The sequence below is a fragment of the Argopecten irradians genome, chromosome 4 (assembly GCF_041381155.1).
Source record: "Argopecten irradians isolate NY chromosome 4, Ai_NY, whole genome shotgun sequence".
Classification (NCBI taxonomy): domain Eukaryota; kingdom Metazoa; phylum Mollusca; class Bivalvia; order Pectinida; family Pectinidae; genus Argopecten; species Argopecten irradians.
Genome location: NC_091137.1, coordinates 36,976,362 through 36,992,031, shown reverse-complemented (window position 1 = coordinate 36,992,031; position 15,670 = coordinate 36,976,362). Strand labels below are relative to the sequence as shown.

The 15,670-nt window shown below is 33.1% G+C and overlaps 1 protein-coding gene across 1 annotated transcript in view; it reads left to right on the top strand.

Moving 5' to 3' along the window:
* LOC138321531 (collagen alpha-1(XI) chain-like) overlaps positions 1-15,670 on the top strand; it is a 69,189-nt gene that overhangs the window by 39,768 nt on the left and 13,751 nt on the right. The window contains exons 27-43 of the mRNA XM_069265279.1: positions 465-518; positions 1,346-1,399; positions 2,122-2,166; positions 2,616-2,768; positions 3,803-3,856; positions 4,205-4,258; positions 4,397-4,450; positions 4,784-4,837; positions 5,360-5,449; positions 5,963-6,016; positions 6,518-6,571; positions 12,007-12,060; positions 12,333-12,386; positions 13,573-13,626; positions 14,165-14,218; positions 15,020-15,073; positions 15,360-15,521. Coding sequence (XP_069121380.1) covers positions 465-518; positions 1,346-1,399; positions 2,122-2,166; positions 2,616-2,768; positions 3,803-3,856; positions 4,205-4,258; positions 4,397-4,450; positions 4,784-4,837; positions 5,360-5,449; positions 5,963-6,016; positions 6,518-6,571; positions 12,007-12,060; positions 12,333-12,386; positions 13,573-13,626; positions 14,165-14,218; positions 15,020-15,073; positions 15,360-15,521 — 1,152 coding nt within the window. The remainder of the gene's footprint in view (positions 1-464; positions 519-1,345; positions 1,400-2,121; positions 2,167-2,615; positions 2,769-3,802; positions 3,857-4,204; positions 4,259-4,396; positions 4,451-4,783; positions 4,838-5,359; positions 5,450-5,962; positions 6,017-6,517; positions 6,572-12,006; positions 12,061-12,332; positions 12,387-13,572; positions 13,627-14,164; positions 14,219-15,019; positions 15,074-15,359; positions 15,522-15,670) is intronic.

Genomic DNA, 15,670 nt, shown 5'->3' with positions numbered 1-15,670 from the left:
CAACGAAAGGAAACATAAGATGATCTACGTTATGAAAATTAACATTTAATTTATTTCAATTAAATTGTTCAGAAGGTGATGATAAGTGTCGTATTAATAATTAAAGCTGATGTCTTTTGCAACTCTACAAAATTACCAATTTTAATTAACAGTCCCATTTAAAAAATATAAATTTTCGGAAAGGTAGTGACCTTTAAAGTGTCATATAAAGACTTGCTGTACTTTTTTATGTTTTTCATCTGTTTCCATTAAATATTAGGTAATGTAAGTTTAATTTAGAATTATAGAAAAAAAACATTTTTGTATTATACACTAAAGAAGAACAGTCAGTTTTCCAGTATTATGTGATTATGTTTTGTTCTGGTGAAGAAAGAATTGGGTTTAGAATGAAAATTACTGTTACAAATTGATCTTTTTTCAATTTTGATCAAATAAAATGTTATTTATCCTTTTTTTCCTGACAGGGCCAGATGGGTATGCCTGGTATGCTTGGATTCCCAGGAGTGCAGGGCCCTAAGGTCAGTATTGTCACTTTATAAATAGAGCATAGATACGTTTAGTGTCTATAAATATAAGCAGTATTTTCGCTAGGGTTAAGAAAGACAAAAGACAAGCTACTTTTCCTTTCTGACCCAAGCGAAAAATACAGCTTATATTTTAGGAAGTGGCCATGTATACTTTTTACCCTGCACATTCATCAAAAACATATTTTAGCTAAAAGATACCAACGTTGTTACAAATATGTCCGTCTTTCAAGCAACGTTTCACCTCAAAACAGGTAAGTCAAATTGATACAGTTTAGAATTCTAAAACACACATTGATGCCGAATACAGCAAAATTATATGTGGTAGGTGTCCAATGTTTACTTTGTTAAATTAATCTTTTCATCAATATAGAACACATGTAGTGGGGTACAAAGATTTAGAAAAATATTTATTCCAGTTCTGACCCGAAGATCATGAAACTGTCTTACATGTAAAACAGTCTGAAGTTTAGACATAGCCAATTATAGATGACGTTACAATAATTACGTCATTTTTGATTGGCTAAGCAAAAACTAAAGCCTAAGGCTGTTTCGTGATCCTGGGGCCACATATTTTTGAGTTAACCACAGACTTTTTAATGGATTTTGAGAATCCGAGTTAATCCGTTACAGCTGTTCTGAAAATTGGTTAATATTACTATACATTATTAAAACAATAAAGACAAAGATTGATGAGAATAATTTACCTGATTCTAGGTACATGTTGTAAATCTTATGGAACAAATGTGTTTAGCCTGTTTTTCTTTATGTAAATATATATTGGCAGTAAATGTTTGACATTTTTTATTATGACTTTATAGGGTGAACCTGGTCGACCTGGACGCAGAGGACGACGTGGAGCAAGAGGCAAGAGTGTAGGTTTGCCAAATAAGGACTGTTTTTGTATTGAAGTAGCTTTTTAGTTAGTTATTGGTAGTGATGTTCCGATTAAACCAATTAATAAACTGATGATTGATCATAAAATTTCAATTGATTCCCAACACTAGTTATTGGTTTGTCACCAACATGACTTTGCCTACACTTCTACAACTGATGAAATGGCAAAAGAACTTTAATTGAAAGAGGACCATGCCGTAAAAATGAAGCATAGGCGTCAAGACTTTGTCTTGCAAACTAGTCTGTCGGCTTTTTTAAGTAGACATACTTCATAAAAAATTTACCTTATGTATACCATGGGGATACCAGGGGATCAACAGGAATCATCTCTGACAGTTGAGGAACAGGTTTTAAAACTCTTTGGAATATAGATAGTGAAATAAAAATTGAAGACACAATATCAATCAATATGTGTGCACATATAATGTGCTTTGTAAAAGAGAAAGCCATCATTTTTTATAGTCTAATAGGAAATGGTGTGATGAATTGCAAATCAAGCCATACTTGTTCAAAAAGCTTTCATAATTAATCTTGAGCAAAATATTAAATCTGTATAAGCAATTTCTATATCTTGATTAAAGTTGGCTGGGAAATGATATTTGCACTAGAAAACTTGTATAAACCTTAACAATAGATATGTTTTTTTATCTTAAGTTCTGGTTTATTGTCTTGTTGTATGCTATAAGTATTTGTTTTGCAGGGATTGAATGGACAAGCAGGTGACCGTGGAGAAAGGGGACCAATTGTAAGCATTCACTTTTGTCAAGTCTGATCAGAAGATGCTAACTGTATTTGCATATTCTGAAGAGTTATCAAGATAAAAAAAAGTCTTTTGTTATGCTAAATACCTTGCTTCTGGGAGTTTGCGTTGATTTTAACATAATTTGTTTCTTAAAATTGAATTTATCAGAAATCAATGTAGAGTCAAACTGCATTAACTCAGAAGTTGATGGAACCGTCATTATCTTGAATAGAAATTATTGAGTTATCTAGACCCCTTTTAAAAGAACAAAATGACTACCATCTGCATTCTGACCTGATTTTCTAAACAAACTTACGGGCAAAAAGTTATTTTAGACAAAAAATTTTAATTATTAAGCTTCATAAGGAGAAAAACTTCACTTTTGACTTCAATTGCACCTTTGTTTTTTAAAAATCATAAACTGTTTGCTTACTTATATTTTTCCTGTCTAGGGGCCACCTGGCCAAAGAGGAGGGGATGGTCCACAAGGAAAACTAGGTCCCAAAGGAGAGAGTGGTCCTCCTGGACCACCAGGTTTCCAAGGAGAGCAGGGACTCCAGGGAGTTCCCGGAGGAGTCGGACTGATGGGTCCCATGGGTCCTCCAGTAAATATCTATTTTCATATCATTTAATTGTTTGTCTTACAAAACACTTGGGTACTGTTTTCAAATTAGTAGTTCTTAGCTTATATCAGTTTGCAATATTTCCCAAAGGTTGGTTTTTCTTTAATAAATAGTATTTTTCTATCATTTTGTTTGTCAGCTAAAGTCCCTTTTTAACTCATTCATCCATGAAAAAACATATGAGCTCTTCTGCTTCAAAGACTAGAACAGTTCATTATGAATTTTTCAGGGATGAATGAGTTATATGATATTTTTTTAATTTAGTAAATTTCTAACATAATTGCAAATTTTGAAAGTTTGCTCCTATAAAAATGATGAACTGGCCCATACCATGTTTTCTGTGATAAAAGATTAAAGTAAATAAGATTATATGTAGTTGAAAACTAATTAATTTCAAAACATCTGACATGAAAAACACAACAATAAAGATATTAACTTGTTCACCACTGAAAATAATAACTCATAATTAAATGTTCCAGTCTTTGAATTAGAAGAGTTGAAATGTCTCCAGGATGAATGAGTTAAACTATTTAATGAGTATACATACAGTAAAATATTGATTAAGGAGAAATAGAGGATCTTACATGAGATCAATAATTTGATATGCCACGAGCCTTTTGGCATATCAAATTATTTAATGAGTTTGATAAATTTCATATCACATTATCACGTGTAAGATTCTATATATCACATAGCTTTTATTAATAGAAATATAAGTGAAACTTTTAATTTCGTCTCTATATGAAAAAGTAGAAATTTGGCTCGGATGTGACATTTCCGTCTACTGAAACAGTCATGCAACATCATATATATATTATGATGTCAAAACTACATGTAATGTCATAATAGTGTTATTACATATGTGTCTTACGATATTTATGACATGGTCGTATAACATGGCTGAACGGGCAGTTATGTGATATATAGGTGTATTGTCCTCTATATCAGATACATTTATCTACCTTGGCCATATCATTTGTCAAAAAAAAAACATTATAAAAAATTATCCCTTGTAGGGTCTGCCAGGAAAAGATGGTCTTAATGGATTGCCTGGAGAGCGAGGAGAAACTGTAAGTTATACTTCACAACAGTAACTATCAAACGCTGTAATGAAATGCCACAAAAAAAAACAGCACCAAAAACTTTCATTTAACTGTATTGATAAAGAATGATAGTGAAAAGAAACTGTTTGAATCTAAAGTAAAGATGAATATTTCTGGAGGAAAACAGATAAGCTCCCAACTTCTTTAAGCTGAACTGTACTCTACTAATGGTTTGAATGATCATTTTCTAATGTACCCTATCTTTACATATATATGTTCTGAATAACCAATTATAAGTTGAAGATATTAGCAGTGAGATAGGAAATTACATGCAGTTTGTTGAATGCTTTGTTTCCAATACAATTTTTGTTTTAGGGACTACCAGGAATTCCGGGCCAGCCAGGACAGATGGGTGTGATGGGACCTCCGGTAAGTCTCTCCCCAAAATTTCTTTCCAAATTACTTAAACGATCTTAAATGATGTGAGACTAAGAATTTTCAAATAGATTGATGTGTACAAATCTTGGAACATTTTATAGATTTTGTTTGGTTTGGTTCCTTTTGTAGGGTCAGTCGGGTGAACCAGGACCGCAGGGAGATACAGGAGCACCCGGAAACCCTGTAAGTAGATTGGCTCAAATTCCATTGATGAAGTATATGCTAGTTTGATTCAGTCACATGACTTAGGGTTAATCCACGGGTCATGTGACAGAAACCCACTCAACGTTAGTCTGTAGCTCTTAACTGACCACAGGTAAAGCTGAAAAAGGTTATCGAGGTTATTGCTGAAAGTTACTTGTGAGTAGATTTTTTTGTTGAGTGTTTCATCTATTAAACTAATCTATTGGGATAGGATTTCATTTTCATTACTCTAAAATTCAAGTGATTTTACGTTAATCTTTAATGAAATGATTTGTAGGATGGCATATGATGATTTTGTGTTTTATGTAACAGGGAGTTCCTGGAGATGTCGGACTGCCCGGACAAGCTGGAGATAGGGGTATTCCAGTAAGTGTACCAATAACCACAAATAATGAAAATCACATATAAATCACTTCACAAGCATAAAGAAAGGTCTTGGGGTTCATTCACAAATAATTCTTACACCTATTTAAATTTTAGATTTTGTTGGCTTAAAACTGCAAACAAGGATTTGACTTTCATCTAAATAAGAGCTAGGCTTCAATGCTTAAACAAGGATTCACTATGTTACATTAATACTGTTTTCAGTAGATATTCATTATGATATAGAATATAGATACTTTCATCTTACTGAACAATGTGTCCTAAACAGACTAGAAAACCTTGTAAAATTACTTTACAAACTTTGTAAAAATATCAGTAGGAAACCTGGCAATTGTTATTAAAATATCTTTTTGATGAAAATTGTAATTAAAAATAATTAAATGGATATTAATTGAATATAAACATGACTTTGAAAATATCAAAAGAAATTCTGACTTTGCCACAAGTCTTTTTGATGAAAATTGTCATGAATTAAATACAAATTGAGCCTAACCTTAAATTCAGGGTTTACCTGGACCAGCTGGAAACGACGGCATCATGGGACCACCAGGACCAATGGGATTTGATGGTGAGAGAGGATTCCCAGGACCTCAGGTAAGTCACCAGGATATATTGGATTCAGGTTAATGTAGACACAACGATCGACCAACTACTCGCCCTTATCTACTGAAAGAACACAAGTTTTATGAATAAAGCAGAATACTATTTTTGTCAAATGCAAATATTTCTCCCTGTGTGGATCATTTTGTTAGCATCTAACTCAATTCTGTATTTACATATTTCAATGATATCTGCCCTTTTGGTTAGGTATTGACGGATCTGCAGTTGTAAATCAAATTTCCCGGGGACAGCATATGATTTTGCATTTTTGTATTGTGTATGCTGCCATATTTGCTACGACATTGTACGTTTGCCAGCCGAGGGGTGGCTACATACTGCATGCATGGAGATCGGCCAATTGATTGTGACGTTATGTTTGCAAGTGTAAAATCCTACTTTTCAGAGAAAACAACGTGCATTAATCGATACCTACCCGTAAGGGAGGCAACTCTGTATTATGCAATAACAGAATAGATCAATAAATATGTCTGTTTCTGTACTTTCTAGGGTAAGGACGGCGCCCGAGGTGAGCCAGGAATGGAAGGACAACCGGGAGCAATGGTTAGTATCTCCCTTTATTTCAAATACATTCATGTTTCAATTCCTTTAGTTTTTTAATTGTGACAGAAAAAGATTATTTTCATGTAAAAAATTTCACTATAAAAAAAAATTCATGAATTGTGACAAAAACAATGTTAATTTTATGTGAATATTTTCACTGTGAAAGAAATTCATGAATTGGTTTAAAAAAATAATTTTGAATATCATTTCACATGTATTTCATGTGAAAAAAAATTGTGTGAAATAAAAGAAGATTAAAATTAATATATTGCTTTAAATTATGAAATTTATTTTGCTTAAATATATTATAGCAGATTCACACTTTTGCATTAAAATATTGTTTCTTCATATTGCTATGAAATTAAAAAAAAAAATAGTGACATCAATTCTGAAATAATTTGCTGCTATTGTAATTATGATATTGCTACATAGTGTAGTTCATAGTACACTGTTAAAACTATATGATCTTTCAGTGATGTGACTTGTATATATTTTCTACAGGGTATGAAGGGAGATGTTGGAGAGCCAGGAAACGCTGGACCACAGGGTATCCCAGTAAGTGAAACCTGTGTATAAAGGACACTTGAGGTGTTCGTTGTAGAGAGATGTTCTTTATATAGAGGGCCTTTTTTGAACAAATTACCACACAGTATACCAGTAAGTTATAGTGAAACCTGTCTATATAGGGCAGGGATGTGATTCTTCCTCTTTTCATAGGATTTCTTCAGATTGAACAATCTTTATGAGACAAATCATGTCAAATATGATCTGAAACATCATAAAATGACCATTTCATTCACAAAACAAAGTGGAGGGATTTCTTTACATTACTCGAGAGATTTCCTCCTTTTGCTGATAGGGTTAATCACAACCCAGAAAGTGTTCATTATAGAGAGATGTCCTTTCAAATGATTTTTGTTTACACAGGGATTAGCATATCTGGCCGGTATAACCAGGTTTCCGGCTTATACAGGTTTTAACCAATATAAATTATGAAGGAACAATGGCATTCAATCATGCTGGACTACACAAGGATCCGGTGTAGACAATTTGTACTCTTATTGTAGCAAGAATTAATAATTAAAACAACTTATCTATTAAAAGATATTTTTTAAATGGAGATGAAACTCCTCAGCCAATTGGCTGATTTCAGCCTTTTTGACTTTCAGAAAATAGCTACCTGGTAGATGTAATTCCATATAGTTTCCACAAAAACAGTAAATTTTAGCCTATGTTGAGATTTTCCATTGACATCTCTATTTAAATGAGAGTGATACGTGTGTACAGTGGACCCTTGATAATCCGGACACCTTCGTTCCCAGCCTAAACCGTCCAGATTACGAGTTTTCCGGACTACGGAATTCCGTGTTCTTAGTCAATTAAATTGTCACGTACGAGTTACTCCCCTTGACCTTGTAATCGATGATCGATGCTTTTATGTAATATACGTGTATTATAACTAATACTTAATTTGTTATGTTTTATAGGTATTTTTATATCATTACGTTAAGATCATTTAATACACGTAGTTTTTTTTCAAAACACGAAACCTAAAGCCATTGTTAATTGTGTATTATGTATTCATATAGCTACGTATCCCACTCTTGATCTGTCGTACGGCCAAGTGCCTAACCAACTACGTTCTTGGCATAAAAAAACTATGATAACAAACAGTTGCGAACATTTTATGAACTCGTATAATTGTTATTTTGTATAATGTGTGTTTTAATGACCATTTCCACAAGTCTTTGCTTTCTGACTTACAGACGTGTGTAACATATTATAACCACACGCCCTTTCACGTCTAACTTCGTGCACAATGTCACACACATGTAAATGGCATGTGCTGTAGCCTTTATATCTTATACCACAGAAGATAAATTTGAATAGATTTACATACATTTAAAATTCTTATTAATTTTGTGAGTATTATCTCACTGTATTGTATCCGATACCCATAGCGATATATTCTGCATGCGAAACAAGTAAGGTATCTACAGCCAGAGATTTAGATAGTATACATTAACTATGTCTCTTACAGCATACGTACCCGTACCCAAGCTCAAACTGCATGTTTAAAAGCGTGTGGCTTAAAATATATTGCGTATCTCAATTTCTACACTGAAGTTTGTTGATCTCCTATAGAAAACCAATGAACCGTTACATGACTGCATGTACCCATGTGAAAGGTGTTCAGGTAAATGACCGTGGCTATGACCTGGCAGCCGTCGTTATGACAACACACTCCGTGTCAAGTGATAAAGTGTGTATTGCACGTGGCGACAACAAATTGTCCAGATTATTGCGGGAGTTTATCAACGAAAATTACATTCCGTTCCCAAAATGAAGTTCCGGATTCGGAATACGAATTTCCGGACTAGTGAGTATTAATAACGTAACGGAAATCCGTTCCCTGACATTTCCGTCCGGATTGTGAGTTTTCCGGACTATCGGCTTCCGGATTATCGTGGGTCCACTGTATTACATAAAGATTGCTGCAGTTGTATTCCTTGTTATTAACTAATCATCATATCCAATCATGTGACCTCTGACCTTTTTTGTGTCCTTGATAACTAACCATTTGTAATATTTGACCTTTATTCATTCTTGTTAACTACATATGTGTTATATTTGACCTTTATTCGTCCTTAATAACTAAATATGTGTTAAAGGTAGGTTTCGCCCAATGAAATATAATGACTACAAAATTGAAATTTATCCTATACATAGATATAATCTTCAGATCATTTTCAATGCATACAGCGAACAATATGGGTGGTCAGTTGCCTAGCTTGACCAGGAAAATACTTCTCTAAAAATAGAGCGAAGTAAAGCTTTACATAGAACATGACGTATTTTTTCCAAAACGAGGCCACAGCAACAAACGGAAGCGTGCAACAAAATGTCAGATAGAAGTGACAGTCTTGCCACGGCATATTTTGTTAAAAAACAACAACAACAAATCGAAGTGCGAGGGACTGTTTATACATATCATATAATCTAAAACACTTCATGTTACTTACATACGCTCGCTAACTTTGTACACCAAATATACATGTAGTTAGTCTGCGGCTGTTTGTGCGCTGGCATATGTGTTGAAATTTAACTCACCACGTGCAATGCCGTTACACGAGTCCCAACAGATCCCGGCAAGTTCCGCTTGAGATATGGCTTCTGTTTCTTCTATTGCTACATGTCATCTCTGAATTTAAATCCCTATAGATATCCTAGGGTGCTACCGAATCCATTATAATTTCCTCCACTTTGTTGCCGATTCAGATATATTTTTTTCATCTCACACACTTTCGTTCAGCCATTTTGTTTACTTTAAGTGCGTGACAATGCGCATGCGCCAAACTTCGACAACGCAATCCATCGCAGCTTCATTTGCATATTATTTTGTCTGACGGACACCGTAATAAATCAAGGATTTCCTTCAATTTTGTATTCAAGACACATTTGTTCAATCTCAAACACATAAAGAAATTAAATTGAGATATTTTAATATGTTTTTTTCATCTTTTCTTCCGCTTATCGCATTTCACAAAAAATATTTATTTGGTTGGGCGAAACCTACCTTTAAGTTGACCTTTATTTGTCCTTGATAACTAAATATGTGTTATATTTGACCTTTATTCGTCCTTAATAACTAAATATGTGTTATGTTTGACATTTATTGGTTCCTCGATAACTAAATATATGTTATGTTTGACATTTATTCGTCCTTAATAACTAAATATGTGTTATGTTTGATTGATTGTCATTTATTTGACTTTATTCGTCCTCGATAACTAAATATGTGTTATGTTTGACATTTATTCGTTCCTCGATAACTAAATATGTGTTATGTTTGACATTTATTCGTTCCTCGATAACTAAATATGTGTTATGTTTGACATTTATTGGTTCCTCGATAACTAAATATATGTTATGTTTGACATTTATTGGTTCCTCGATAACTAAATATATGTTATGTTTGACGTTGATTAGTCCTTGAAACTAACTATTTGTAATATTTTACCTGTATTCATCCTTGATAACTTTATGTGTTATGTTTGACCTTTATGTGTCCTCCATAACTAAATATGTGTTATGTTTGACCTTTATTCGTCCTTGAAAACTTAATATGTGTTATGTTTGACCTTTATTCGGCCGTGATAACTAACCATTTGTAATGTTTGACCTTTATTTGTCGGTGATAACTAACCATTTGTAATGTTTGACCTTTATTCGTCTGTTATAACTAACCATTTGTAATGTTTGACCTTTATTTGTCGGTGATAACTAACCATTTGTAATGCTTGACCTTTATTCGTCGGTGATAACTAACCACTTGTAATGTTTGACCTTTATTCGTCTTTGATAACTAACCATTTGTAATGTTTGACCTTTATTCGTCTGTGATAACTAACCATTTGTAATGTTTGACCTTTATTTGTCTGTGATAACTAACCATTTGTAATGTTTGACCTTTATTCGTCTGTGATAACTAACCATTTGTAATGTTTGACCTTTATTCGTCTTTGATAACTAACCATTTGTAATGTTTGACCTTTATTTGTCTGTGATAACTAACCATTTGTAATGTTTGACCTTTATTCGTCCGTGATAACTAACCATTTGTAATGTTTGACCTTTATTCGTCCGTGATAACTAACCATTTGTAATGTTTGACCTTTATTTGTCGGTGATAACTAACCATTTGTAATGTTTGACCTTTATTCGTCTTTGATAACTAACCATTTGTAATGTTTGACCTTTATTCGTCTGTGATAACTAACCATTTGTAATGTTTGACCTTTATTTGTCCTTGATAACTAACCATTTGTAATGTTTGACCTTTATTTGTCTGTGATAACTAACCATTTGTAATGTTTGACCTTTATTCGTCTGTGATAACTAACCATTTGTAATGTTTGACCTTTATTCGTCTGTGATAACTAACCATTTGTAATGTTTGACCTTTATTTGTCTGTGATAACTAACCATTTGTAATGTTTGACCTTTATTTGTCGGTGATAACTAACCATTTGTAATGTTTGACCTTTATTTGTCGGTGATAACTAACCATTTGTAATATTTGACCTTTATTCTTCTGTTATAACTAACCACTTGTAATGTTTGACCTTTATTTGTCGGTGATAACTAACCATTTGTAATGTTTGACCTTTATTCGTCTGTGATAACTAACCATTTGTAATGTTTGACCTTTATTCGTCTGTGATAACTAACCATTTGTAATGTTTGCCTTTATTCGTCTGTTATAACTAACCATTTGAAATGTTTGACCTTTATTCGTCTGTGATAACTAACCACTTGTAATGTTTGACCTTTATTCGTCTTTGATAACTAACCATTTGTAATGTTTGACCTTTATTCGTCTGTTATAACTAACCATTTGTAATGTTTGACCTTTATTTGTCGTGATAACTAACCATTTGTAATGTTTGACCTTTATTCGTCTGTGATAACTAACCATTTGTAATGTTTGACCTTTATTCGTCTGTTATAACTAACCATTTGTAATGTTTGACCTTTATTTGTCGGTGATAACTAACCATTTGTAATGCTTGATCTTTATTCGTCCGTGATAACTAACCATTTGATATGTTTGACCTTTATTCGTCTGTTATAACTAACCATTTGTAATGTTTGACCTTTATTCGTCTGTGATAACTAACCATTTGTAATGTTTGACCTTTATTCGTCTGTGATAACTAACCATTTGTAATGTTTGACCTTTATTCGTCCATGATAACTAACCATTTGTAATGTTTGACCTTTATTCGTCTGTTATAACTAACCATTTGTAATGTTTGACCTTTATTCGTCTTTGATAACTAACCATTTGTAATGCTTGATCTTTATTCGTCCGTGATAACTAACCATTTGTAATGTTTGACCTTTATTCGTCTTTGATAACTAACCATTTGTAATGTTTGATCTTTATTCGTCCTTGATATCTAACCATTTGTAATGTTTGACCATAGGGACCACCAGGGCCAACTGGACCAGAGGGCTTAAGAGGCCAAAAGGGTGATGCTGTAAGTAGAAAATAGGGTTCTAAAACATACTGTTCAATATTCAGTATAGATCTAAATGGTTTTTTAAGATCTTTAGATTTTTAAGTTCCAATCAAGTATTTTTATTATGAGATGAGTATATTTCAAATTTTCTTAAAAAGATGTGTACTTGGAAATAGCTTACTGTAGAGTGAATAAGAAAATTTAACTTGATATACATGATTAATGTTGACCATTTTGAACAATTTGTGAATCTCATGTGAGGAGTTACAAAAATCTTGTTGATGTTTTAGGGTCTCGAGGGACCAAATGGACTTCCAGGCAACATGGGACAACCCGGACCAAGGGTAGGTTGGAGTCAAACAATGACAAGCCCGTATTTAATATTTCTATGTTACATTTCCAAAAAGGTGTCTCCGCCTTTAGAATTGATTATCATTGTTCAACACAATAATGCCTCCATGGTGCTTGAAAAATGTGTAAAAACAATCAATAGAAAGCTTAATTTAGACCTTTCACAATAGTATTGTGCTAAAACAGAACTCATAAATGAATTTTCTAAAGAGATAAACTCCAGAAACTATATTTTGATATTCAGGTTTTTGGTCTGTATTCAATAAAGATTCAATAAAGATCCTAATTCAAGGCACATACTGCATAAAGTGAACTTGGTCGTGTAAACTGTATAAAGTGAACTTGGGCCTTTATACTATATAAATGAAGTTCAGCCTGTATACTGTGTAAAGTGAACTACGGCCTGGCCTCTATACTATATAAAGTGAACTTGGGCCTTTATACTATATAAGTGAAGTTCAGCCTGTATACTGTGTAAAGTAAACTTGGGCCTTTATACTATATAAAGTGAACTTTGGCCTGTATACTGTGTAAAGTAAACTTCGGCCTGTATACTGTATAAAATGAACTAGGTCATTTATACTGTACAAAGTGAACTTCACCTGTATGCTGTATAAAGTGAACTTCAGCCTGTATAAGGTTGAGGGGCGCGTATAGGGACATGGGTAGTTATTGGGTTAAATGCGATAAATTAATGACATGAGAAAGAAATTTATCAATGGTACAAAGTAATTACAGCCCTGGAGATGGGAAGATATTGCCAGTATATTTGTTTTAGCAGTAAGGTTTTAATTTCAGTTTTTCTATGCTAAAATATAATGTCGCTACTTAAAGATGCTCCACCACTGACAAATGGTATTTTTTTCTTTATCAAAAAGAGGAGCAGATGAATTAGTATTTGTCTTTAGGTACAAAGTAAATTTCTTTATACCATTATCACCATTGAAAAGTTTTAGCTTCTAAATTTATGTCAAGATAAAAATATTAAAAATAATTAATTGCATCCCGAAAAATATCTGTGGCACTATGTCCTATATGGAATGAAGTACTGATTGGGCATGCACTAAAAGCAAAATTAATTATTTTATATGAATTTTTGTGTTAATTAGACATATTTAATAGTTTTGTTTCTAAGCTAGCTAGATTTATTTTTGTGTTAAAATTTGTTTGTGATTTCAGGGTTATGGTGGCCCACCAGGACCAGTCGGATCTCCAGGTGAAGATGGAGATAAGGTTTGAAACATTTCTCCTGTTACTCTAAAACTAGTCTTAATTGAGTGCATACTTTCAAATATATTTGCCACAATTTTATCACAAATTGACGTTCTAATGTAGTAAATAAAATGCCTGTGGTTATTTTTTCAGATGAAAGATTTCATTGTTTTATATCAAGATTAGAAAATTAAAATTTTAAAAACTTAAAGAATTGAATATCTGTAAATGATTTTCAAGAGTGTAATTTGATTTAATCATCACTGATTATTTCACAAATTAGATATTTGCAATGATACCAAAGTCCTGCAAAAGAAAGAGAAATAAATTACTACCCTGTGTAAAGTATTAACAATTTTACAGTAAGATAAATCTTCAGTTTCATGGCTGTGTGAACTACAGAAAAATATACACTGATAAAAACACATTTTTGTTGCCTACTTTTATATAATTTATTGGTTAAGTGATGCTAATCTCATTTGTTATAACTAAAAGTCTGGTAGTTTTGAGAATAATACCTTACCATTTGTGAAAAAAAAGTTGTACTGTTTGTTTTCAGGGAGAACAAGGTCCACCAGGACCTAAGGGATCCAAAGGAGAGTCTGGTGAGATGGTAAGAAAATCAAATCATCTTGTAGAAGTTATCCTTTGGTGGACAAGGATACATATAACAAAGCTTTTATTTTTGATGATTTTCTGTAAATATTTTTTTTGATCCATCACTCATAAACATGAATGCAGCCGTCATGGAGAATTACTTAATCCCATAGGTGGATGACCGAAGACTTATTGGCCAACATGGACTTTCTGGTCTGTACCCTGTGGGTGAAGTTATTTCCTTCATGATTGATGTGTTCTAATTTCCTTATTATTATACTTCTTGAAAAAACAAAATTACTATTCTTACATTAATATTATGGCGTTACTTAAGAATATCTTCTATATAAACTTTCTGAAACTAAACTACTGTTATACCATTAAAAAAAATGTTCACTGCATTTGTATATACATGTATACATTTTGTTACCAGGAAGAGAACTTACATAGGCATTGCCCCTTTTCAATTCAATTAAATTTTTACGGAAGCTGCTCAGTAAAAGATTTATTTGATAATTTCTCTGTTATCCCAGTATTAAGATTTGTGTCTTTAATTAATTCTTGACTGATTAATTCCTCCTTGACAGTAAGATTAAAAATAAAATCATGCATTTGTAGAATAAAATTGGAGGTAAAGAGCTACGGTAGTCCTTCTTGTTGAGGTTCTGTAGGTTCTATTGTCTTGGCTTGAATACTTCTCATTATGCAGGGCTATTGAGAAAATGGGTAAAACTAAAATGTATCTGTAAATTGATAGTGCATAGCAACCCAATAACAGAATGTAGACAGAAGATTCAATATTGAATTTCCATTTCAGGGACCACCCGGACCTTCTGGACCTATGGGAACACAGGGACCACTAGGACCTCCAGTAAGTAGTGTTATTAAGGTTTTTTTATGGCCCACCTTTGACAATAGTTCAGGAAGGCGAGAAGAAGTTGACTACAAATATGTGGTGTACCCAATCTCAAAGTATATTTTAAAGCTTCTTGTGTTCATTATTTTGATGACTTTCTATTGGTGGGTCTAGGAGATGACATTTAAAGAGTCCCTTGTGTTGATGATATTGATTATTTTCTGTTGACAGGTCTATGAAAAGACCTGTATGAGTCTTTCGTGTTAATGATTTTGATAACTTTGATGACTTTCTATCGTAGGGCCCCCCAGGTGATCCTGGCATTCAAGGTATCCAGGGACCAGGTGGAGTGAAGGGATCCGAGGGACCACGTGGACTGCCAGGGGCTACTGGACCTGTTGGTCTGCAGGGACTGCCAGGAGCAATTGGACCAAAGGGAGAAACTGGGGACCAAGGGTCGATTGTAAGTATCATCAAAATTAACCCCAAGTACAAGGCATTGCATTTAAAAAAACAAATCTTTCAGCTAGTCATTGTTTTAGATAAAATTTTGATTGCAAAAAAAATGTCTTCTGGTGCATATTCTGACTTGCATATTTGTACAAATTTTTG